The sequence below is a fragment of the Antedon bifida genome, chromosome 2, assembly GCF_963402885.1.
Source record: "Antedon bifida chromosome 2, ecAntBifi1.1, whole genome shotgun sequence".
Lineage (NCBI taxonomy): Eukaryota > Metazoa > Echinodermata > Crinoidea > Comatulida > Antedonidae > Antedon > Antedon bifida.
The window spans coordinates 30,464,799-30,489,771 of NC_136227.1; the positions used below are offsets into that span (position 1 = coordinate 30,464,799).

Here is a 24,973-nt window from a genome sequence, read left to right on the forward strand (position 1 = left end):
ATTAAGAACCATATATTTGCATTTGTTTTGGACAAAGATTAAAGGCTAAATTTAGTTTTGCTAATACAAATAAAAATTGGTACCTGCCCTGTTTGGTTATAATAAACTTAACAAATATGATTATTCTAATTTCTACTTTTATAGAAAAAAAAATCATATTTTCAAAACATGTATTTACAGTTAAAATATTTGATTTTCACATTGCTCACCAATTGACTTCACTATGATTGTACCCCAGAATGAGTATAAAATCTTTTACAGTTGTAAAGAAATCACATTTTTAATATTTACAATAATTACGAGTTTATCCAAAATCAACAGTTCTTTGTTCAGTAAATGGCACTAATATATTGGTATTAATTGTGTTAAAATGAATACCGTAATCATAAGAAAGCTTATATATATATATAGAAAGTACTGTATTGTTAGAAATATAATAGAGTAAAAAGATGTTTCCGTAATATAGTATGTTTTCATTTATCATGTCTCTAAAAAGGTGGGTATCTAAAAAAGGTAGAGAAATTCAGGTACAGTAGAGGGGTTTCCATATGAGCCCCACTGTATTGTATTTAGTTATAAGTAACTGCTTGAATATCTAATGTAAATAGATTAGATGATGATTTTTAGTTATTTATTTTGATATAAAATTTTGTAAATCGCCAGCCAGAGCTTGAGATTGTTGTTCTGAAATGGAGACATTGTTTAAGAGGGAGTCAATTTGCCTTAATATTAAATGGTGGTCTCTTTCTCCTATGGAGATTTTTTATACACATCCTCATGATCATTGCCACATACACATAATGCTACCACAATAAAGAGAATAATTAGAATGACTATCAAACCGATTAGAACCAACCACCAGATGTCAATAGGAAGGTCATCCAGAGTACTAGATTGCTGAGAATTCGGATTAACTAGAAAAAAAGAAAAATGTTTTTGTTATCTTTACCAGTTGTAAATAATGCTGATATGTTGTAGAAATCAGACAATCTAAATGATAATTGTTTACCACCTAAGTTGTAATGTATACATATCTTGCCACCTAAACAGTACCCTACACGTTTAAAGCTCTGTCTACACTATCAAACTAGTTTCACAAAAAAAGTGTGATGTGCCCAAATATGGCTGTGCCCAAATTTGGTAGTGATATTTCAAAATATGGTAGTGATATGACATCATCATGTCCATATATGGACACACAACATTTTGTTTGTCAAATAAAGTTTGATATTTGATAGTGTAGACAAGGCTTTAGCTACTGTAGAGTACTGTACACTCTGAATAGTGTATTATTAAATAAAGGGAATCTCATCTCATAAAATCAGTACGGTATATTGGAATACCTACCATCATTTTCACAATTTTTATCAATGTATCCGTCTTTACATGAGCATGAGTATGATGACATATCTTCACTTTCAATACAAGTTCCTCCATTTTGACAAGGATCGCTTTCACATGGCAATGTTCCTAGAAAAATGGAAATTAAATAAATTCACTTAATATAATTGGTTTGATGCATTCTTATTTTAACCTACTATATGAGACTATATTGACTATTATTTACAATGTGTTCAGTAACATATATTGTTTTTAAACAATTAAAATTTTATTTATGATTTAATAGTGATGGTTGGCAGCCTGTAAATAATTTTTGGAAATGTTGATTGCTATCGTTGATTATCCTGGTGACATATGTACATAGTGATTTTTTTAAAAACACATTGAAAAAAATTATCAAATGTTTTCTAACCTCTTATTTGGCAATTGTCTCCAAACCATGGGAATTGGCATGAGCAATAATATCTATTGATTTCTGACGTACAGAAACCATCATTTTGACAAGGGTTAGAATTACAATGAACTGAAAATAAACAAGAACAATAGTTACTTTACAGTACACCATTCTCATACATGCAAAAGGAAAGACATTGGATAATACACTAGTTCTAGAAAGAAGCTTTATGTTACTTTCATTCCTTCGTCCTTCAAATGGGACATTGAGCTGTTGGTAGTGGGTCCATTATATACTGTAGCAAACAGAGAGTGTAATAATGAAAAGATCGTACAGTATCACCTCTTCTGCTCACTGGGAAGGCAACAAAATTTGTCTGATATACATGGTGAGGAAAATGACATTTACTACCAGTAGTAGTGCTCAACATTTGAGTGATCTAAGAAAAATCAGTAGAAGGTTTCAAGTAATTGAACAGAGCTTACCAGTAATTGGTTCTGTACATGTTGAACCTGCCCAATCATCACCGCACAGACATGAAAAAACACCTAGATTGGTGACACAAGTACCACCATTCTTACAGGGATTGGTTGAACAGTGATCAATTTCTGAATAATCAAGAAATTAAATTAATCATGAATTCAGTGATAATACTATTCACAGAAATAGCATTTATTATTCTCTTATAAAAGTTCAGTTTAAAAGTTTTGTTGGATTACTGTGCCTATGGTTTATTGTAATATTAAGTATTGTATGGTATAAACTCACCTTCAGAGCAATCAAAACCAGCAAAGCCAGTTGGGCAGGCACAAGAAATTTCATCAGTGTCTGAACAAGTTCCTCCATTTTTACATGTATTATCCTGACAAGTACCTAATGTCAATATTAAACATTTAATACAGTTTTTAATAATGCCTTTTTTGTATGTGTATGCATAAGATTTAGTTATTTTGGACCTTGCAATTATTCCACATATCAGGTTTCAGTCGTAAATTGATGATAGAAATCTTTATATACACCTATTTATTTAACTAAAATTTATTGATTGAGTAGGAAGAAGACATGAGGCCTTATTTTGCTTTTCTTTTACTGCATGTTACAGCATTTATTGCTCATAATTTGTAACTTACCCTTCTCACAGAATGTTCCAGAAAAACCAGCTGCACATGTACAAGCAATACTGCCATCAGCATTGGTCATGCATATCCCACTATTTCGACATGGTTCAGAATCACATTTATCAATTTCTGTGTATTTAAACATAAATAAAATGTAATTGACAAATTTTAACTTTGGATTATAGTGAGAAGGATGGTGTTGACAATATTACTATCCTGATCATAAGGATGATGTTAGCAATTATGATGGAGAAGTTGATGGCAGTTAGGATGATATTGGCAATTATGATGGTGAGGTTGATGGAAGTTAAGATGATGTTGGCAATTATGATATGGTGAGGTTGATGGCAGTTAGGATGATGTTGGCAATTATGATATGGTGAGGTTGATGGCAGTTAGGTTGATGTTGGCAATTATGATATGGTGAGGTTGATGGCAGTTAGGATGTTGTTGGCAATTATGATATGGTGAGGTTGATGGCAGTTAGGATGATGTTGGCAATTATGATATGGTGAGGTTGATGGCAGTTAGGTTGATGTTGGCAATTATGATATGGTGAGGTTGATGGCAGTTAAGATGATGTTAGTCATTATGATGGTGAGGTTGAGGGCAGTTAGGATGATGTTGGCAATTATGATATGGTGAGGTTGATGGCAGTTAGATTGATATTGGCAATTATGATATGGTGAGGTTGATGGCAGTTAGGATGATGTTGCCAATTATGATATAGTGAGGTTGATGGCAGTTAGGATGATGTTGGCAATTATGATATGAGACATCTAAAATGATTACATACCCATTTCACATGTATCCCCTTCATATCCAGCAGTACATGTACATCTATATTCAGTTCCAGATGTAAAACAGGTACCTCCATTTTGACAGTAATCCATTGGACACAAATCTAAAAAATGTTCAAATTCTGTGTTAGCCATCTTTGTTTTTACCTATAATAATAAATAGTATTCATCTGTCTTTTTTGTTATTCTGTACTAGAACTGACATCCTTATTCAGGGGACACCTCTCTCCTGTGAAATGAGTGAGGTCATGTTTTAACAATTTAAGGCCAACTCCTTTTCAGTGGACACTCTTGTCTGCTCAATAAGACAATAATCTACTTTTTCAGTATAAACTCTTCCTAAATCATTGTACTCTCTATAAGAACTCCAAAAACCTCTTAAAATACTGTACACATTTTAGATAAAGAGGAGGAATTGTTGAAAGGAAGGGAAAAGAGAAAGAAAAGAAGTAAAATTGTAAAATGAAATAAACACTTGCCATTTTCACAAAATTGTCCTGTGTAGCCTTCAGGGCAATAGCATTCAGACTCTCCAGATTCAACTGAACATATCCCGCCATTCTGACATTCTCTATTACATATTTCTATAAAACAATAATAATACTAAGTATTAAAATACTTTTCTACTAAAATTGAAAGAGGCAAAGTGTGATTGGTGAATCTAGAATCCAGAACTACTGTAAGGGCTTTAACAGAATAGCCATCACATATACTAGAATCAACTTTAACAAACCTGTCTGACAGAGGTTGCCCTCAAATCCACTGGTACATGAGCATTCATATGTATTAGCTACAATTGAACATGTTCCTCCATTCTCGCAGTAATTATCTGGACACTGTAAACCTGGGGCTTCTGTTCCAGTGGTACTAACTAAAAAAACAAAATAATATATTTATTATTCATCTTCAAAACATTTTATGAACATTCTAAATTTAAATGTAACTAATATTGTATTCCCGAAGAAATATAGGCCTATGTCCATATTCTCTAAATTCCTCCTGTGAGATTCAGTTTCAGAGCAGCGAAAATGTCCATGATTTGTGTTTGGGGTCGCGTTTGATGTTTCACAGCAATAATAATAATAATTCAAATCAAAGAAATAAGAATGACACAAAAATTACACAATGGAATAAACAACCATAAAAAAAAACCGACGTAACTATTTAAAAAAAAAAAAAAAAAAAAATAAGTATAAAAGTATAAAAACATGTATAATCACACTCCTATGCAAAAACATTTAATTTATTAGAATGTAATAACATCAATAATATATTTATATAAACACAGTAATTACCAGTTTCACATCTATCTCCAACATAAGAACTCATGCAGTTGCAAACGTATTGGGCATTATCATCCACACTGCATGTACCACTGTTTAAACAATACGATTCAGGGCATCTCAGTTCTAGGTAAAAATGATATTCAATATAATAATATGATCTAGTGTCAAGCATAATAAAACATTCATTCATTCATTTATTTATTTGATCAAAATCACATAAAACAAGTAAAAAGGTTCATGAATAAAACATCTCTTCATAGTAAACACAGTAGCATGAACTAAATTTTATTTTCAACATACTATTATTATTAATGTTATTTTTTAGATAGCTTTATGCTTAATAATGTTAAATTTACTTTACTATGTATTGTTAAAATGTTAGTTATTTAATTTTAATAAAAAAAATGCTTTAATATTTTTCACTGTATAGTTATTTTAATTTTATAGACAAAGAAAAAACATGGGTGTGATCTTTCAATCCCCTTAAGTCTTACAGTCAAGTACACTTCTCCTTATTTTAACTTACCTTCATCACATCTATCCCCAAAAAAGTTGGTAAGACATGCACATGTGTATACGCCTTCACTATTAGTTGAACAAATACCACCATTTGAGCAATAATCATCAGGACATGGTTCTACACCATCTGTTGATAGAAAAATACGGAAACCAACTTAAAACGGTAACTAAAACCCATGTAAAAACTTTTGACCAATCAGATCATTGGATGGTTTGGCACAAGGCAGGATACATCTCTTCTTTGTAGGACATTTTTAGTTGATTTTAAACTAAAATAGGTCTAATAGCAGTTTCAATTTGTTAAGAAACTGAACTTGAAGTTAAGTAAAAAAACTTACCACTATCTTCACATAATGTACCGCTAAACCCTGTTGCACAAGCACATGCATATGTCCCAGGATTACTGTGACTGTTAAAGCAAGTTCCACCATTAAAACAAGGCATTAAGCTTGCACATGGATCTAAATATTTGAAAGATACAACGTAATTAAGGTAAAAAACTATGAAAGAATAAAACACTCATGTTGCTCTGTTGCTTCATTAACTGCATAATAAATACAGTAGAACTTCTATTCAAGGGACACATTCGGGACCTTACAAATGTAATAGAGGTGTACCATGAATAGGGGTTGGCCATATGTTAAAACAGTTCTTTGCATAGGAAAGTAAGATAATATAAGATAACTTTTATTGATCCTCAAAAAGGAAATGCATTGCTCGTCAAACAAAAAGGTTGTAAATAAATACAAATATAGGATAGAACAACCATTCATATAAAAAAATCTAAAAAATACAAAATAAGTTAAGTTATAATCTTCTTGACTTCCTGTTGTACTGGATGATAAGTATTCCTTAATAGGGGTGTCCTCTGAATAAAGGTGTCCCAAAGTAGGGGTTCTAACCTATTTAAACAACAAGCTTTCATGGGCCATCTTCTACTATCCCATTTGTAACTTTTCTTATTCTCCTAATTTATTGATGTATGCATGGTTTTATTTTTTTCTGCTTTGTTTATATAAATAGCAAATATAATTTATAGTTATTAAAAATAGATATTTAAAACATAATCAGCACCTAAACTGAAAAGATGTGAACAAAATTCTGCATATTATTTCATTGAGTGTTTACAAATGATCGATACTTACCAGCAAAATACTGACAATTGACACCAGCGTACTCTGGTTTACAGTCGCAGTTGTGTGCGTTATTAATCAATGTGCAAAATCCACCATTCTCACATGGATTGTTAGCACATGCTCCTGCAAAAAGTAACAGAAATTTGTTTGTCATTATATTTATAAGCAATTTGGCTTTTTTGTGATTAGTGGTACTTGTATGTATTTTTGTCTAACAACATTGCACTTCATCAAAGCTAGAGAGGGAAGTAATGCACCCTACAATCAAAAATGAAATGTTTTCATTACACTATATCTCATAAGCAATGTTCTGTTTTCATTAGTGGCATTTGCATACATGAATTGATTGTTCATCAATACAGTATTACGCTTTATCAAAGCAAACAGACCAGCAGCAGAAGTGATAGTAAATAGACCTTAACTAGCCTTGTAGATAATTTTTGCCTCTTTTGTGGCCCGAAAAAAAGAACAAGGTGCCTGGGAGTTGATCACTGTAATCTAAACTTAAAATATAGATAGTGTCGAACCTTTATTTTAATAAGGACTTACCTATTGCAGATTCACAATATGTTCCCGAATAGCCTGATTTGCATATACAGCTATAACCATTAAGACCTGGGTCAGTATGTACTTGACATGTTGCATTGTTTTTACAGGCATTGTTAAAGCATTCATCTGCAAAGACAATTAAAACATTATTAAACAACATATACAGTAATTTCAAATATTGCCAGTTGTCCATAATCTTTATATTGTACTGTAACAACAATTTTGATTTTCCTATATCTAGAATTAGCAATTGATGTTTTTGGAAAACATATATTCATTGATTTTAAGCTTTTTATCATCTAAAAATATAGCAATCTAGGATACTTTACAACAATTCTTTGCTTACATTTTCACCATACTGTAAGGACGGTTGAATTGGATGACAGAAAGGGTCTTTATTAAATGTAACATTCTACTGTAGGTGTTTACATCTAATATCATTTTACTATTCAGATATAATTGTACTTGAATAAAAACTTACTTTGGGTCTGGCAATTTTCCCCCTCAAATCCTTCATTGCATTCACACAAATAAGTAAATTGATCCATATCAGACTGTGTACATGCTCCATTTTGACAGGGGTTAGATGAACAAGGATCTATTGAAATAAATACAGTACGTTTAATAATAAAGTTGTTTTTGCACGAGGTGCCTATAAAGCAGTATGCTTGGCCTCTATACCCAGAAGAACTGAATTTAGATGCTTTCCTGGGATACAAGTAAACAAAAAAAAAATATAAATTTAAATATTTTCCAAGCCTTTTTTCACTAATTATTGTAAGAGAGACCAATTGTACATTTGTTACAATTATAAAATAAATTTGCTTTCTGTGTGCGCATGTATACTAACTGATTCTGGGTGGGTACAGTATCTTTGCTTGTAAATTATAAGACAGACCCACTAATATTCAGTATCCCAATCACAGTGAGAGATTATAATCTTTTGACTAACTTTATTTAAAGTTAGGAAATGTTGGATAAACATACCATTTACTCCTCCACTGATTGAATCTCTCTCTCTCACTTACCTATGGCTTGTTCACAGTTATTGCCTTCATAGTTATCTGTGCATGTACAACTATAATCTTGATTTCCTATGTATGCACATGTTCCCCCATTTTGACATGGCGATGAACTGCATGGATCATCTAAAACAAATCATATTTATATAATATATTAATATAACTATATTTAGTGGCACTTTAGTTTGATGGTTAACATCCTTGCTTACTAATCATTGGTTCAAATCCCGGCTCTGTCACATTTATCTCCTTGAAAAATGTTACAATGCCTATTGTTTGGTCAGAGAATCTTCATTTATTAAGGCTTTAGGAAAATGCCCTGAAAGCAACTAACAATTCAGCACCAACCCTATACTCCTTACTTCATTCACCTTCATAATAATGTATGATAATAAATTGATGATGGAATTTCTTGTTTCTGAAGGCTCATCTAAGCTACGAGCCCCATTTACAACATAAGAATCCCAACGAACTTGATGTTGTCAGCATATTTTGGATAAGGTGACTATATAATATCACATTAAACGCCATGATTTTGAAAACTTCCTCACTTACCTAAATCCTCACATCGGTCCCCTAAGTAACTCTCTGGGCAAGCACACGTGTATGCAGGTGGATTTGTTGATTCAGTACATGTTCCTCCATTGTAACATGGATTTGATAAGCATGGTTGAACTGAAATTAAGAAAAACATTGATAATTTGAGATTAACTTAATTGAATTTACTCGCCAAAATATGTTGGCTGTGCAATACATGTGAGAGTATATTATTCTGGTTTCTGAACATATATTTCTTTTTTTATGTTGACTCAAATTAATACATACCCACAGTTTCTGTTGTACAGTTACGTCCAATGTGTGTTAAAGGGCAAATACAGTTGTAATCAAGAGAAAAGCCATCATTTTCACATGTCCCACCATTTTCACATGGATTTGGAGAACAGTAATCTGCAAAGAGAATTTAGAAAAAGATGGTATTTATTTATTTATTATGGGATATTTTAAAAATCATGTCATTGTCATGTCATCATCTGCATCGACAATTACATAATACAATATTAAATAAAACAATTTTTATATCTCTTGATTTCATCTCACAAATTCAATGAATATCTAAACTTTAACATTTTGAATAGAATGAATATTTAGAACTAGAAAAATGGGCCTTATTAGGTGATCATTTAGAATAAAATGATCACCTATTGTTATTGTATAAAATCTTTATTAGGTGATCATTTAGAATGCTAAATGATCACCTATTGTTATTGTATGAAATCTTTATTTTTTTTCTTTTTATTGTTTCTGTACACTATTTTGTGTAACAATTATCTCAAAAAGTTTAATGTCAATGATTACCAAAATTTCAGAATATCTTTCAAATAATATAACTTAATCCTAATAAGCTTTTCAGCATGATCACTCATCCGTGACGACATTTATACGCCATTTTGCGAAATCACATTATCAATCATATCTCCATAATTCATTATCACATATTAATGAAATTCACTACACGTAAACTTCAGGTCAAGGGTAAAAATATTAGCAAATAAAAACGCACGCGCACGTAGGTTCATGCGCGTGATATCGCGCGTTAAAAATTTAAAACGCTCAAAATTAAGTTTTGATCAATTTAGAGCATGAATCAGGCCATTTGCGTGTTTCAAAAAATTACTGCGCAAAAATGCGTTTTTGCGCGCGCGATACTTAAAAAGCGTAAAAAATATGAATTTTTTTTACAAATCTCATTCTACTCACCATCCTTAGTACATTCACCAAATTTTAGTCAGTTCCGACTTAAAATAACGCTATACGAGCACGTTAAAAATGACAAAATGCGCATATTAATTTTACAAAAGTTCTGAAAATGGTGAAAAATAGGTCTTTTTTAAAATGAAAATAATTCTTCAGAATGCAAGATGACCCCCGATTTTTTTAACTTATTCTGGAAGCCATTGAGTTGTAGATATGAATTCATGTACACACTTTACGTACAAAATGTTTTGACGTCATCAAATGGCCACTTGAATTTAAAAATTAGGATTTGTTATCTTTTTGTGTAGATTATCACATTCAACAGAGCGCATCTTGGTTATGTGTGCTCGAATTTCGCACAACTTTCAGTATGTGCTTGCTTAATTAATTATCTTTATCATTAGTTGACACTATCTTCATTTTAATGACGTCATCACGCGTAAAAACTTGAATAACGTAGGCCGTGTAATTTCACCTTCGCAGTAAATTTGAATATCTTACAGCTCTTCAGAATTGAAGGTTACCTTGATGATTATAATTTATTATGAAAGCTGATGAAATGTAGATATTAATTCATATAAAAATTAAGCCTATCGGATGTTGTGACGTTAACATATGGCCAGTTGAATTGAAAAAGTAGTTTTTTCAAATTTTTCGTCAAAGTTATACACAATTCAAAGAGCGCGCACAGCGCTTCTACGTGCCAAATTTTTTTCAAAATCTTATATTTTTTTGCTCAATTAATTATCTTTCGAAATTGTCATCTTAAAGTTTAGTTTGATAACGTCATCATGCCAAAAAATTAGAACATGTGTGTCCCGTAATTTCACCTATGCTACACTGTATATAGTGTACATATTGTATATGGCATATAGGCACAACTCAGCACTATAAGCATATAATAGGATGGCATACATCAACATTTTCCGATCGTATGTTAACGTACGTGCATGTTTAAAAAAATTAATTTCAGTAAAATGATAAAAATGATCACCTATAATTCGTCAAAGTGACGAATTAAATTCTAGTTATTATTTTTTTTTTTATTATTTTTTTTCTTTTTATTGTTTCTGTACACTATTTTGTGTAACAATTATCTCAAAAAGTTTAATGTCAATGATTAAAAAAATTTCAGAATATCTTTCAAATAATACAACTTAATCCTAATAAGCTTTCCAGCGTGATCACTCATCCGTGACGACATTTATACGCCATTTTGCGAAATCACATTATCAATCATATCTCCATAATTCATTATCACATATTAATGAAATTCACTACACGTAAACTTCAGATCAAGGGTAAAAATATTAGCAAATAAAAACGCACGCGCACGTAGGTTCATGCGCGTGATATCGCGCGTTAAAAATTTAAAACGCTCAAAATTAAGTTTTGATCAATTTAGAGCATGAATTAGGCCATTTGCGTGTTTCAAAAAATTACTGCGCAAAAATGCGTTTTTGCGCGCGCGATACTTAAAAAGCGTAAAAAATATGAATTTTTTTTACAAATCTCATTCTACTCACCATCCTTAGCACATTCACCAAATTTGAGTCAGTTCCGACTTAAAATAACGCTATACGAGCACGTTAAAAATGACAAAATGCGCACATTTATTTTACAAAAGTTCTGAAAATGGTGAAAAATAGGTCTTTTTTAAAATGAAAATAATTCTTCAGAATGCAAGATGACCCCCGATTTTTTTAACTTATTCTGGAAGCCATTGAGTTGTAGATATGAATTCATGTACACATTTTACGTACAAAATGTTTTGACGTCATCAAATGGCCACTTGAATTTAAAAATTAGGATTTGTTATCTTTTTGTGTAGATTATCACATTCAACAGAGCGCATCTTGGTTATGTGTGCTCGAATTTCGCACAACTTTCAGTATGTGCTTGCTTAATTAATTATCTTTATCATGAGTTGACACTATCTTCATTTTAATGACGTCATCACGCGTAAAAACTTGAATAACGTAGGCCGTGTAATTTCACCTTCGCAGTAAATTTGAATATCTTACAGCTCTTCAGAATTGAAGGTTACTTTGATGATTATAATTTATTATGAAAGCTGATGAAATGTAGATATTAATTCATATAAAAATTAAGCCTATCGGATGTTGTGACGTTAACATATGGCCAGTTGAAGTGAAAAAGTAGTTTTTTCATATTTTTCGTCAAAGTTATACACAATTCAAAGAGCGCGCACAGCGCTTCTACGTGCCAAATTTTTTTCCAAATCTTATATTTTTTTGCTCAATTAATTATCTTTCGAAATTGTCATCTTAAAGTTTAGTTTGATAACGTCATCATGCCAAAAAATTAGAACATGTGTGTCCCGTAATTTCACCTATGCTTGTACACTGTATATAGATATACAGTATATACTGTACATAGTATATGGCATATAGGCACAACTCAGCACTATAAGCATATAATAGGATGGCATACATCAACATTTTCCGATCGTATGTTAACGTACGTGCATGTTTAAAAAAATTAATTTCAGTAAAATGATAAAAATGATCACCTATAATTCGTCAAAGTGACGAATTAAATTCTAGTTTTAAACTTGTTTTTGTATCACATAATAATTGTTTACCTTTTATGCATAGAGTGCCTACAAATCCATCAAAACATTGACAAATGAACGTGCTCGAGGTCATGCTTTCTAAACAATTTCCATTGTTGCCACATGGGTTTGAATTGCATGGACTTCCACCCACTGAAAACAAAATATTAATTTTACAGTACAACTGCAAAATGTCTTAATATTGAAAAAGAATCTAAAAACAATATATCAAGTCTAGTCTTTTTAATGTATATCTTGTATAAATAGGGCATCCAAAATGTAATTCATTGAGACTCTATCTATTCTAAGAGAATCTATACCATAAAGTCAATAACAGAAAACAAGCTGTTAGTGCCACTGCCACACATCCTAAAATTCTCAAGTTTATTTCAACCCCTACTAGCACAACTTTTACCCAGAAGTGTATTACTTCATCTATCATCTGACAGGTCTTTGACAGTTATCATATTCCTTCTTCTCTTTAATTACCTTTATTATATTGATTGTTTCACCCAACCCCACCACCACCCAAGGTATTTGTCACCCACTTAAACAATATTTTATTCCCAACTTAAGTTATTAGTTACCTACCCTAAATTATTTACAACCCACCCATTTGGAACCATCCTAAAAGTACTGTAGTAAAATGTTTAGGACTACAGTATGTGGATCTGTAAAAACAATTCAATCTTAAAAAAACTGAACAAATCAACCAATATACCTTCACACATTGTTCCTGATGTACCAGATGGACACTGGCAGAAAAATGATGATGAACTTTGTAGGCATACTCCACCATTCTGACAAGGATTGGGTTGGCAGAAATCTGTGCTCACTGTAATTGAATAAAATATATATAATCAAAACTGATTCAACAAATTATTTCAGATCAAAGAATTTTATCCAAACGTTATGCATTTCAGTCTGGTATGACTGTGGTTTCAAATCATTTATAAATGATGCAACCAATGATGCAACCAATAATTATAAGAGACAGATGTATTATTTAACAACCAAGACAAAAAATTGAAACAAGCAAGTTAGGGCCTACTAAAGCTTCATTCATCACCCTAAATTATAGCTACTGTATTATGCACAGATTGTACATTACCTTCACAATTTGTTCCTGAATACGCAGATGGACACTGACAAAAGTACGAATTAGATGTTGTACCTTGGAAACAGGTCCCACCATTCACACATGGGTTATTTGAACAAGGATTTTGGACAACTGAAACAACAAATTAATTAAATCAACTTTTTTTTCAACAATTTTTATGTAGGCCTATTCTGTTAATCTGTACTTTTGTAAGAACAAAACAACTCAATCTTTAATATAAATGTTGTGTACTAAATAACTATACCTTCACATAGTGATCCTGATGTACCAGATGGACACTGACATAAAAATGATGAAGATGTGCTCTGTAGACATAATCCCCCATTCTGACATGGATTGGGTTGGCAGACATCTGTGATCACTGTAAATAAACAATATTATTATTAATAAAAAATTATTGTAATTCAAATTATTTCAGATCAATTTATTTCTTACTTCAGATCTCTGAGTTTTAAAATCATTTTTAAATAAATGATGCAATTAACCAATGTAAAAATTTCAGATTATTTCAGATCAGTTCATTTCATCTACTTTATGAATTTACAGATCTCTATGGTTTAAAATAATGTTTAAGTGATGCAAATAAATAATATAAAAAGATAAAGATGTAGTAGAGTTACAATACTGTAGTTACATAAAGTAGGCCTACCGTATTATATATCTCAAACCCCCCAAAAAGATTAAGATTCTGTAAGAACAATTAATACTTCAATGTATAATTATACCCAGTGAAATCAAATACTATACCTAATTCACACAGTGATCCTGATGTACCAGATGGACACTGACAGATAAAAGATGAAGATGTGCTTTGCAGACATATTCCACCGTTCTGACACGGACTAGGTTGGCAGGGATTTGTGGTCACTATAAATAAACATAAAGAACTGATTCTACAACTTATTTCACATCAAAGAATTGTATCCAGACTTTATGTCATTATAGTCTGGTATGGCTGTGGTTTAATGTGTAAGTGATGCAACCAATGACAGACAGATGTATCAGTATCAGTTACATATTTAAAAAAAAACCAAAAAGTGAAGAAACAAACAAGTTACTAAAGCCTCATTCATCAACCTAAATTATAGTTAATATGCCAGCTTGCAGATTGTACATTACCTTCACAATTTGTTCCTGAATAACCAGATGCACACTGACAAATGTAGGTATTAGACGTTGTACCTTGGAAACAGGTCCCACCATTCACACATGGGTTATTTGAACAAGGATTTTCAGAGACTGAAAGAAATAAAAATCAACATTATTTTTTAATGTTTAGGACTACAGTATGTGGATCTGTAAAAACAATTTAAGGATTGGGTTGGCAGAAATCTGTGCTCACTGTAAAATATACATAATCCAAACTGATTCAACAAATTATTTCAGATCAAAGAATTTTATCCAAACGTTATGCATTTCAGTCTGGTATGACTGTGGTTTCAAATCATTTATAAATGATGCAACCAATGATGCAACCAATAATTATAAGAGACAGATGTATTATTTATCAGTTACAAATCTGAACAACCAAGACAAAAAAATTGAAACAAGCAAGTTAGGGCCTGCTAAAGCTTCATTCATCACCCTAAATTATAGCTACTGTATTATGCACAGATTGTACATTACCTTCACAATTTGTTCCTGAATATGCAGATGGACACTGACAAAAGTAGGAATTAGATGTTGTACCTTGGAAACAGGTCCCACCATTCACACATGGGTTATTTGAACAAGGATTTTGGACAACTGAAAAAATAAATCAGCATTATTCTTATGTAGGCCTATTCTATTAATCTATACTGGTAAAAACAAACAAAACAACTCAATTTTTATTATAAATTTTGTGTGAAATAATAAATAAGTATACCTTCACACAGTGATCCTGATGTACCAGATGGACACTGACAGAAAAATGATGAAGATGATGTGGTTTGCAGGCACAATCCACCATTCTGACAAGGATTTGGTTGGCAGAGATCTGTGCTCACTGTAACTACTAGATATGATTATGAATTCATATTAATAAAAACTGGCGCTGAAACATCTACGAATGTATGATTTTCTAATGTTTGTCAGAACCAGTCTGGTATAGCTGTGGTTTGAAATCTTAATATTTTCCAGCAAAAAGTTCATAAATCTGCAAAACTCTTCCCACCATGGTTACACACCTTAATATAATGTCCGTTTGTCACTAGAAAAGCTTAATATTATAGTTTAATATTTGTATTTTTATCTTCCACATTTTTTTATTCAAGCGAATAAATCTTTCTTTTACAGTAGTTTTTTTTTGGTAAAACAACATTAAACAAAAAAAATAGTTGAAAGTTTCTATTTTTATAAGATGCATAAGATGTGTAAATTCTGAAAATAGTAGTGTATATGTAAAACAGTAAAACAAAACATGGCAAACAAAATACTCAATCGCTAAAAGGGGAGCTTATATTAATACATTAGTATAGGAGAAAACATTTTTTGTTTTCTCGAAAATTGTTTTCAAAAAGTGTGCGTACATTGTGATAAAACTGTCCATAAATTGTGACCGCTGCAGTTTAAATATTGAATGAGTTGTACATGCATAAATGTTACCATCACAGTTTGTTCCTGAATAACCAACTGCACAAAGGCAAATGTAAGTATATGGCTGTGTAGAGCTCTGTAAACATACTCCTTGATTGTAACATGGATTAGGCATACAAATGCCCATGTGCATGCATTTCAGGTTGGTATTACTGTGGTTTCAAATCATTTATAAATGATGCAACCAATGATGCAACCAATAATTATAAGAGACAGATGTATTATTTATCAGTTACAAATCTGAACAACCAAGACAAAAAAATTGAAACAAGCAAGTTAGGGCTTGCTAAAGCTTCATTCATCACCCTAAATTATAGCTATTGTGCACAGATTGTACATTACCTTCACAATTTGTTCCTGAATACGCAGATGGACACTGACAAAAGTACGAATTAGATGTTGTACCTTGGAAACAGGTCCCACCATTCACACATGGGCTATTTGAACACGGATTTTGGACAACAACTGAAAAAATAAATCAGAATTATTATTATGTAGGCCTATTCTATTAATCTATACTTTGGTAAAAACAAACAAAACAACTCAATTTTTATTATCAATTTTGTGTGAAATAATAAATAAGTATACCTTCACACAGTGATCCTGATGTACCAGATAGACACTGACAGATAAAAGATGCAGATGATGTGGTTTGCAGGCATACTCCACTATTCTGACAAAGATTTGGTTGGCAGGGATCTGTGCTCACTGTAACTACTAGATATGATTATGAATTCATATTAATAAAAACTGGCGCTGAAACATCTACGAATGTATGATTTTCTAATGTTTGTCAGAACCAGTCTGGTATAGCTGTGGTTTGAAATCTTAATATTTTCCAGCAAAAAGTTCATAAATCTGCAAAACTCTTCCCACCATGGTTACACACCTTAATATAATGTCCGTTTGTCACTAGAAAAGCTTAATATTATAGTTTAATATTTGTATTTTCATCTTCCACATGTTTTGATTCAAGCGAATAAATCTTTCTTTTACAGTAGTTTTTTTTTTAGTAAAACAACATTAAACAAAAAAAATAGTTGAAAGTTTCTATTTTTATAAGATGCATAAGATGTGTAAATTCTGAAAATAGTAGTGTATATGTAAACAAAACATGGCAAACAAAATACTCAATCGCTAAAAAGGGAGCTTATATTAATACATAAGTAAAGGAGAAAACATTTTTTGTTTTCTCGAAAATTTATTTTCAAAAAGTGTGCGTACATTGTGATAAAACTGTCCATAAATTGTGACCGCTGCAGAAATGTTGCAATAGTGAATGTTCAATAGAGTCCAATAAAATGTGTACAAATAAAATATTATAAAAAAGAGAATATACAATTGGCCTTAATAATTCAAATGCTCAGTAGCTCTATCTACACTATCAAACTTTATATGACAAAAAATGTCATATATGGACACAATGATGTCATATCATTACCATATTTAGGCATATCACTACCATATTTGGGCACCTTGATTGTAACATGGATTAGGCATACAAATGCCCGTGTAAACTTAATTAAAGAAACAAAAAATACAATTCGGTAAAGTAAGACTTTTTTCGTTCACACACAAGAAAGTAATACTACTGTACAAAAAGGCCAATAAATAAAATGGACTGTTAGATCTACAAGCGATCTTTGTTGGTGGAAATTTAATAGACACTGAAAAAAGAAATACTATAGTCATTCCTTGTAAAAAGACCCTGTCATTAAATTCGGAAACATATATAAAAAATGCAATACTAATTTTTAGTTTATTATTAGTAATATGTAATAATGAATAGGGTTCAAATTTGAAACTAAAATTGCTTTATACAAATGAAACAAATATAAGCTGTACCTTCACACAGTGATCCTGATGTACCAGATGGACACTGACAGAAAAATGATGCAGATGATGACGAACTTTGAAGACATAATCCACTATTCTGACAAGGATTTGGTTGGCAGACATCCGTAACTGTAAATAAATATGATATGATAGATTTGATATTATAATATAATAAAAACTTGAACATTTCATCAGATCAATTTTGCATTGCATCAAGACTTTTGTTTTAATTTTCAACACGCAGTCTGGTGGGTGAAAGTTGAAATCATTTTGTAAATGACGCAATTGACAGATCTAAAGAGTAGGCCTACGTATAAAAGTCAGCCATATTCTCTAAAGAGCATTCCGCGACTTTTACCGTGATCGAAATCTTTAAATTGTCGCGTGAACCTGAACAGCATTACATTATGTCAGGAACACCAGAAAAGAGTGTAGAAACATACTTCTTATGCCAACCACCCTCCCTTTTCAACAATTCCTTGGTTTTAGCATGGACTTTAGGTTAAGGGACGAACATCATATAGGCCTAAGTGCATATTGAGAGAATTTGGATGATTGGCTGAAATTGATGGTCAAGTTGTTATCTCTTATTCGTGTAAAGTTACTGTACCCACTTTCCTATTCCTGAACATCACAGCACTAACATTTCTGATTGGCAAATTGAAATCTTAAACAAAAAACTTACCACTGCTAACAACAGATGATTTAATATTTACATAGTAAATTTCTTGACTCACTGCAATTGTAGCCCTGTGAATTCAATATAATAACCCTTTTAGTCGTTTAGTAAAGATAAGATAAGATAAATCTTTATTGTCACGAACACAACAAGGCGAACATGAAATTTAATTGATGCTTAAAAACATACAATATATAAAACTATAAAACTATTTGGATGCAACTTAAGAACGTAAGCGAATCGACCAATCGCAAACAATAATCCATCGCTTTGATTGGTCAATTCGCATGTGTTTCGGCTTACGTCCTTGCGATGCGTCATAGTGGGAACCAAAGTGGTTCCAACTATTAGTATTACGCAACGCAAGGACGTACGCGCAACGGTGAGCAACTTGACCAATAACAACCCATCGTTCGAATATTCCATCGCTTGTAATTGGTCAAATCATTTACGTTGCGTTACGGGACCAAGCTTGCCTGCGTTGCGTCTACGTCTAAGCTTTAAGCTTCTTTCCATGCCTGGAAACAGTGATGTCGTAATAACACTAGTTTTAATTGACTTACAAAAATATGAAAACTCCCCCTATGGATTTCAATTCAATAATGGCTTTACGTTGTTTTTTTTCGCGTGTGAATGAGTCATAGGATTCATCGTGTGGACAATCCAATGATTTGTTCTGGTTGATTTACACCTTACAATACAAGTGTAATCATATATAAGAAACCTTATCAATCACTGTTCACCTGAAGTTTGACATGTCTTTTAATCATTTGTGTTACGTTATATAATAAAATCTACCAAACAATAGTCATATGGACCTAATTCTCTTGTTGACTCATAATAACATTTATTAAAGTGAAAGATGCGATTTTAAAAATATAGTTTAATAAATATATCATTTTCAATTCAACGTTTTCTTTTGATACAAATATTTTCCTTACATATTTACTGTGTGTCATGATTAGTAATTGTCCCAGTTGTTATAAACGAAAGTTATGTAGGACCAGATACTATGATTATGAATCACCATAATTCACGCATGTTACAGAAAGAACTATTCTTTTAATATAATTTAATATCCCCTTAGACCCCCCCTCCCCATAAGAAATAGGCAATCAACATTTTACATTAACAATATTGGAAGAATATTGGAAGTTAAAATATTAGGTATAACACGTAAACGTGAGTCCTATAAGACCCAATATAAATCATAGGCCTAATTGGTAAAATCTGTCATTTGTCCATAATAGGGACTTTTGTTGTACATGAGCCATAACTAATATGGTTCTACCATGTGGGTATAGCCCATGTTTATATGCCCGCTAAAAACGAATGCGTCTCTTCTTCGTCACTGACGAAATAGGAGATTAATTTGCTTGTTATTTTGTTCATAATTATACTGTAGCATAATAATAAAAAATGCTTACACAAATTCAATATCTTCAGAGGTTCCGGGTGACGGGGGGATCCATGTAAAGGTGGTTATTGAGGGCTTAGGCATCGAATTAGAGTGTGTGACAGCAGAATTTGATCGACTATGGCATTCAATTGTCTTTGTATTACTTGGTAATGTTGAAGAAACCCATGAACCAACGGATGTGGAATCACCGTTGACATACCTAGCCTGCATCAAAATACCTGCGTACAATGAGTTTCCAACAGCGTTTACGTGCACTGTGAAAACAAAATTGCCATTACGTAAATTAAAACGTTTATTAATAATTGCATTTAGTTGTTGATTTAAAGTTTTTGGCTCGCCACATACAATTAACTAATTGTCTGAATAATTCAGTATCGTTGTCCTTCATATGTCACTTACACTCATGATACATTTGCAAGAGTGTTAAAATTAATTTAAACAAATTTTTTCACCTGCTTTACAGTCATATTTGTCCTACTTCTACAGCTAATTTGCCAATGATAAGCAATTTAAATAGGGCTTGAGTTATGCATAAAATTTAACTCAAACTCTATATATAATATCACTGCCTTGATAATTCTTATATAAAAAGAAAACTTTGAAAATCAAAGTATAGTTTTTTTTTCCATTACCATACTTGTTTTTCTATATTTTATGCATAACTCAAGCCCTACCCCTTTCCGCGCCAGTGATCTGCATTTCTTTGATTATACAGTATATTATGTTTTCCTTTGAAAATACTGTACCATGACCTATAATACTATGGTGTATATGAATAGTTTAAGGTGTGGAATTAGTGTGCTTATTTTGGAGATAAGCCGACACAATGCAAATCATTTCCCTTCAGACTCTTCCGTCAATATGTACATAGGCCTACCGTATCTATCCCAAACCTGTCACATAACATTAATTTTATGAACAGAAAATACTAGCATAGTGAAACACTTATTGATTATAGCATGTAATTCCAATCGTCTACAATCATCATCATTAGTTAAATAAAAGTATTTTGACCGTTGTTGATGTTTCATATTGGTTCAGGAGTAGTCAAAGTGCCACCAAAAACCCGTAGTTGTTGTACATCTTTTTTAGGACATGTCAGTAATAAAACAATCCGTTAATAGTATTGGGCCTAAATGAAATGTTTGTTATAAGTGAATAAATAATCAGAAATTATAAAAAAATATTTGATAATATAATATAATCATTTATACGGATATGGATATTGGCATTCATTCAGGTCGTATAAAGTTTAAAAAGAATAAATCTGTTTCGGCATGATGATAAGACCTGGATAGGTCGAGAAACGTCGCTGTTTACTAAACAAGTAAAGCCTTGCCCATATATGGACATGATGATGACATATCACTACCATATTTGGGTATATCACTACCATATATGGGCACATCACACTAGTTAGATATTGTAGACAGAGCTTTAGGCAGTTGATTAGATTTATTTCTTTCTGTTTATGTAATTATATATAGGCCTATATTTACTGTAACTATAATTTTATCAGAATGAGGCATGGCATGAGGCACATTATTCTAATGACGTAATTATAATTTCTAATATTGGCTTGGCTAACTTAGTCAGGGAAGAGTGCAATTTCACTTCCCTGACTTAGCTAACAAGAAATAAAATATCATATTCTGCTGTAGTAATGTATGCTGGCATACGCCTTGTCTTTTTTATTTGTCGGGCTATTATTTGCACTGGGTTGCTGATGTATTGTTCGGTGTGTTTGTCCTAGTCTGTCATACACAAATAAATGAGAACCGCGTTCTATGCATAATATGAACTCAAATAAATATTAATTATTTTCATTAAACACCATTTGCTAAGGCTAAGATTTTACTAATACTATATAAGAACGAATATTACTTAATGTTAACAGACTAATCAAACAGAAACCATTAATAGTAAGTTAATCCAATCTGTTAGAGGTGACTTAAATTGGCTGAACTTTAATATCTGTATGTATTGGCACTATTTTAAAAATACGGTACATAGGCCTAGTTCTAATTTAACGTTGTTGATTACCAGACAGATAGTAAGATCATTTATTTTTTGCTATGGCCATTTTTAAGCTTTCTCGGTTTCAGAACTCGGATATGCCGCGTGTAATCGAGTGTAAGTTGTGTTGTTTGTTTACCCAGACCTAATGGTAAAGACGTCAGCAAGTGAACAATCGAATTTTAAAAAATGAAATGGTGATTTGAAGAAATTGAAGAAATTTAACAGGGTCGATTACGTTCATTATTGCGAAATTTACGGAACAAAAGAGGGTGCAGTAAAAAAACATTCGTTTTGAAGTAATAACAGTTGAAAAATACTGGTAGGCCAATATCCAAATAATCAGTATTTCTGTGATAATTACATGTTTTCTGAATTAAAAGATTATCATTTATAATAAAACATAAACAATAGACACTGCTTATCTAAAAAGGCGGAACCTATTTGCTCTCAAAAACTTCTGTGTGTCGAACAGGCAGTTATTGGCCTACTGGAATTAAGGGTTAGGCTCTGTCTACACTATCAAACTTTATGTGACAAAAAAATGTGATGTGCCCATATTTGGACATGATGATGTCATATCACTACCATATTTGGGCACATCACACTTTTTTTTGTTAAAATTGATAGTGTAGACAAACTTTAGAGAGCTTTATTTGCGTTGACCGAAAACAGGGGAACAACGACATTTATTCGCGGCGTCACTTTACTAAATCTAGTTTTTCAATGCGTTAATATGTCTACTTTCTGTATATAATACGATTGATGATAGACCTACCTCCAAATGGAAGTTTACAACATATATATTATATTCGGTAATGTATAGAAGACAATGTGGGTCTCATACCAATTCTATTAGCCTATTTACGTTAGATTAACGAACATCGACTGTCATAGTTTCGTATATGTTTTTCCACTATCATAATTGCTGTTTAAACTGATCACATTCAATACAAAATATCAATGTCTTAAACGATGAGGATGAAAGAACTCTTGTTTAATTAAAACCGCCATATTCGTTTCCACAATGACGATCAATAATAATAATAATAGCATCAGCGTTTTCTGTCATTCATAATATTAATTTTTCCAGTTTTATCCGTATTATCATAATTCAGTAGTGCTTTTTATAGAACTAATGAATATATTATAATAAATAATTCTTAATCATATATGACCTGTATACGATTTATTGCTATGAGAAACATAAGATATCCCAACCAGTAGGAGTTGTTTTGTAGGGTCTTGCATGTTTAAAGCTCTATCAAACTAGTTTTGAAGTGTGATGTGCCCAAATATGTTAGGCCTAGTGATATACTCAAATATGGTAGCGATATGACATCATCATGTCCATTATGGGTACTTCATAATTTTTTTTCACATAAAGTTTAATAGTGTATAAGAGTTTGAAGTCGTTCTCATGACGATCATGTAATTAACGAGTTATTTTTCATACAGTTGATAATGTAATATCAACGTGTGAGCTCTTTTCTATTGAATAAAGTAATCCCATTTTATTGGTTTAGTTTCATCTGAATCGTATATGTCAGTCTACGTGATATTTTCTATATCAAAAAACTAATACTTTATAACACGACTCGGATTTTGCATCGATATAGATTTTTAATTTCAAACCAACAACAATGCGCTTCAATATTATAGTCTTTATGATATACCACTTGTACGAGAATCACTGCTGTGTTGAAATTAATGTTTTCAAAAATATTATTTTATTTCAGGGACACGTTGATACCCCTGCAGTTTAATGTATGCTTTCTATTCAGGGACTACTATCTCGCACATTAACATATTAAATCATGATTGTAATAAGTGATGGCAACCATATATGTTATGGTGGCAAAATTCGCCCATTTCTATCTTTATACGTACGTCTGTATAATATATACTTTATAACTAACTGTTTTTTATTCAATTTATGTTGCTGAATATGCCATTTTAATGTAACATAATTGTTATTCACTTTGACAAAAAAAAATATTTACCTGTAAAAGCTGTAATTTGTCTGTCAGATAAAAAGCATGTTTTATCACTTTTATTCGTAATTTTTAGGTCTATTTGACGATGAGGATATCATTCTAACCCTTTCAGTAAAAATTATATATTATAATTCTTATGCTATGACTTTATCCAAATTCCTTCACTTGCACTGATGAAGGGCTAGTGTTGCCCGAAAGCTCTGCTAACTTTTCTGGCTGTTTTACTTTATCGTTTTGATTTAGCTTTTCGCTTTTTTTTGTATCTCCATTGAGATCCAGCCACTGATACCCACAGCATTGTCATTTTTTCAGTAATTTGCCTTTGGATTTATATTATATATATATATATCCTGTATATAACACTTTAAAGATGTCCTAAAATAATAGACCTACATTAGGCCTATATTATTCACACAATCGATCATACATAGATGCTAAAATAAGAGATGACTTTCTTAATTGCATCAAGCAAAGTTTATAAACGTTAACAAAAATTAACGTTATGAAAGAATGTTTACACTAATGTCAAAGATGTGTTAGTTTGCATGTCACTTGGTACTTACCGTCTAAATTTGTTCCTGGACTGTAGACTGATGTCTGTGCAATAATGCTAAATGGTATACCGTTGTTTGGTTGTGGATTTATCCCGATGTGAACAGGCATTAGAGTAGTACAGGCTGACAGTGGTGCTCCATCCTCAAAACCGTATACATTACATATAAATATTAATACCAACCCTAGAATCATTGTTACAGTTGCATCAAACAGTCTTTTTGCAACCATTTTGACTGTTGATTAATCACACCAAACGTAGACTGTCCAGTCGAGACATA

The 24,973-nt window shown here is 31.8% G+C and overlaps 1 protein-coding gene across 5 annotated transcripts; it reads right to left on the minus strand.

The window, feature by feature from the left end:
* Nucleotides 1-750: 750 nt before the first annotated feature.
* On the minus strand, nucleotides 751-24,940 carry LOC144834522 (uncharacterized). 5 transcript variants are annotated; one of them, XM_078689353.1, is made up of 32 exons: nucleotides 24,704-24,940; nucleotides 20,135-20,381; nucleotides 18,714-18,778; nucleotides 18,038-18,157; nucleotides 16,781-16,909; nucleotides 16,535-16,657; nucleotides 15,483-15,611; nucleotides 15,242-15,361; nucleotides 14,735-14,854; nucleotides 14,363-14,482; nucleotides 13,860-13,976; nucleotides 13,607-13,726; nucleotides 13,217-13,330; nucleotides 12,526-12,648; nucleotides 8,991-9,113; nucleotides 8,721-8,840; nucleotides 8,172-8,291; nucleotides 7,625-7,741; nucleotides 7,144-7,269; nucleotides 6,604-6,717; nucleotides 5,797-5,919; nucleotides 5,466-5,585; nucleotides 4,949-5,062; nucleotides 4,387-4,524; nucleotides 4,133-4,237; nucleotides 3,650-3,757; nucleotides 2,866-2,982; nucleotides 2,504-2,608; nucleotides 2,221-2,343; nucleotides 1,754-1,864; nucleotides 1,348-1,470; nucleotides 751-914 (listed from the first exon to the last, which is right to left on the minus strand). In XM_078689353.1, the coding sequence occupies exons 1-32, from the start codon at nucleotides 24,921-24,923 to the stop codon at nucleotides 751-753; spliced, it is 4,038 nt and encodes a 1,345-aa protein (XP_078545479.1). In that variant the 5' UTR covers nucleotides 24,924-24,940. The 5 variants fall into 5 exon arrangements, with proteins under 5 accessions (XP_078545479.1, XP_078545481.1, XP_078545480.1 ...); XM_078689355.1 differs by lacking the exon at nucleotides 16,781-16,909; XM_078689354.1 differs by lacking the exon at nucleotides 13,217-13,330.
* Nucleotides 24,941-24,973: the final 33 nt, after the last annotated feature.

Coding starts and splice junctions, on each gene's coding strand:
- LOC144834522 (XM_078689353.1), bottom strand. CDS start 24,923: ATGGTTGCAAAAAGACTGTTTGATGCAACTGTAACAATGATTCTAGGG. Junction 12,649..13,216: donor ATCAGGAACAATGTGTGAAG/GTATATTGGTTG, acceptor TTTTGTTTTCAG/TGGGTGGAAGTCCATGCAAT. Junction 8,841..8,990: donor CTGTACAACAGAAACTGTGG/GTATGTATTAAT, acceptor TCTTAATTTCAG/TTCAACCATGCTTATCAAAT.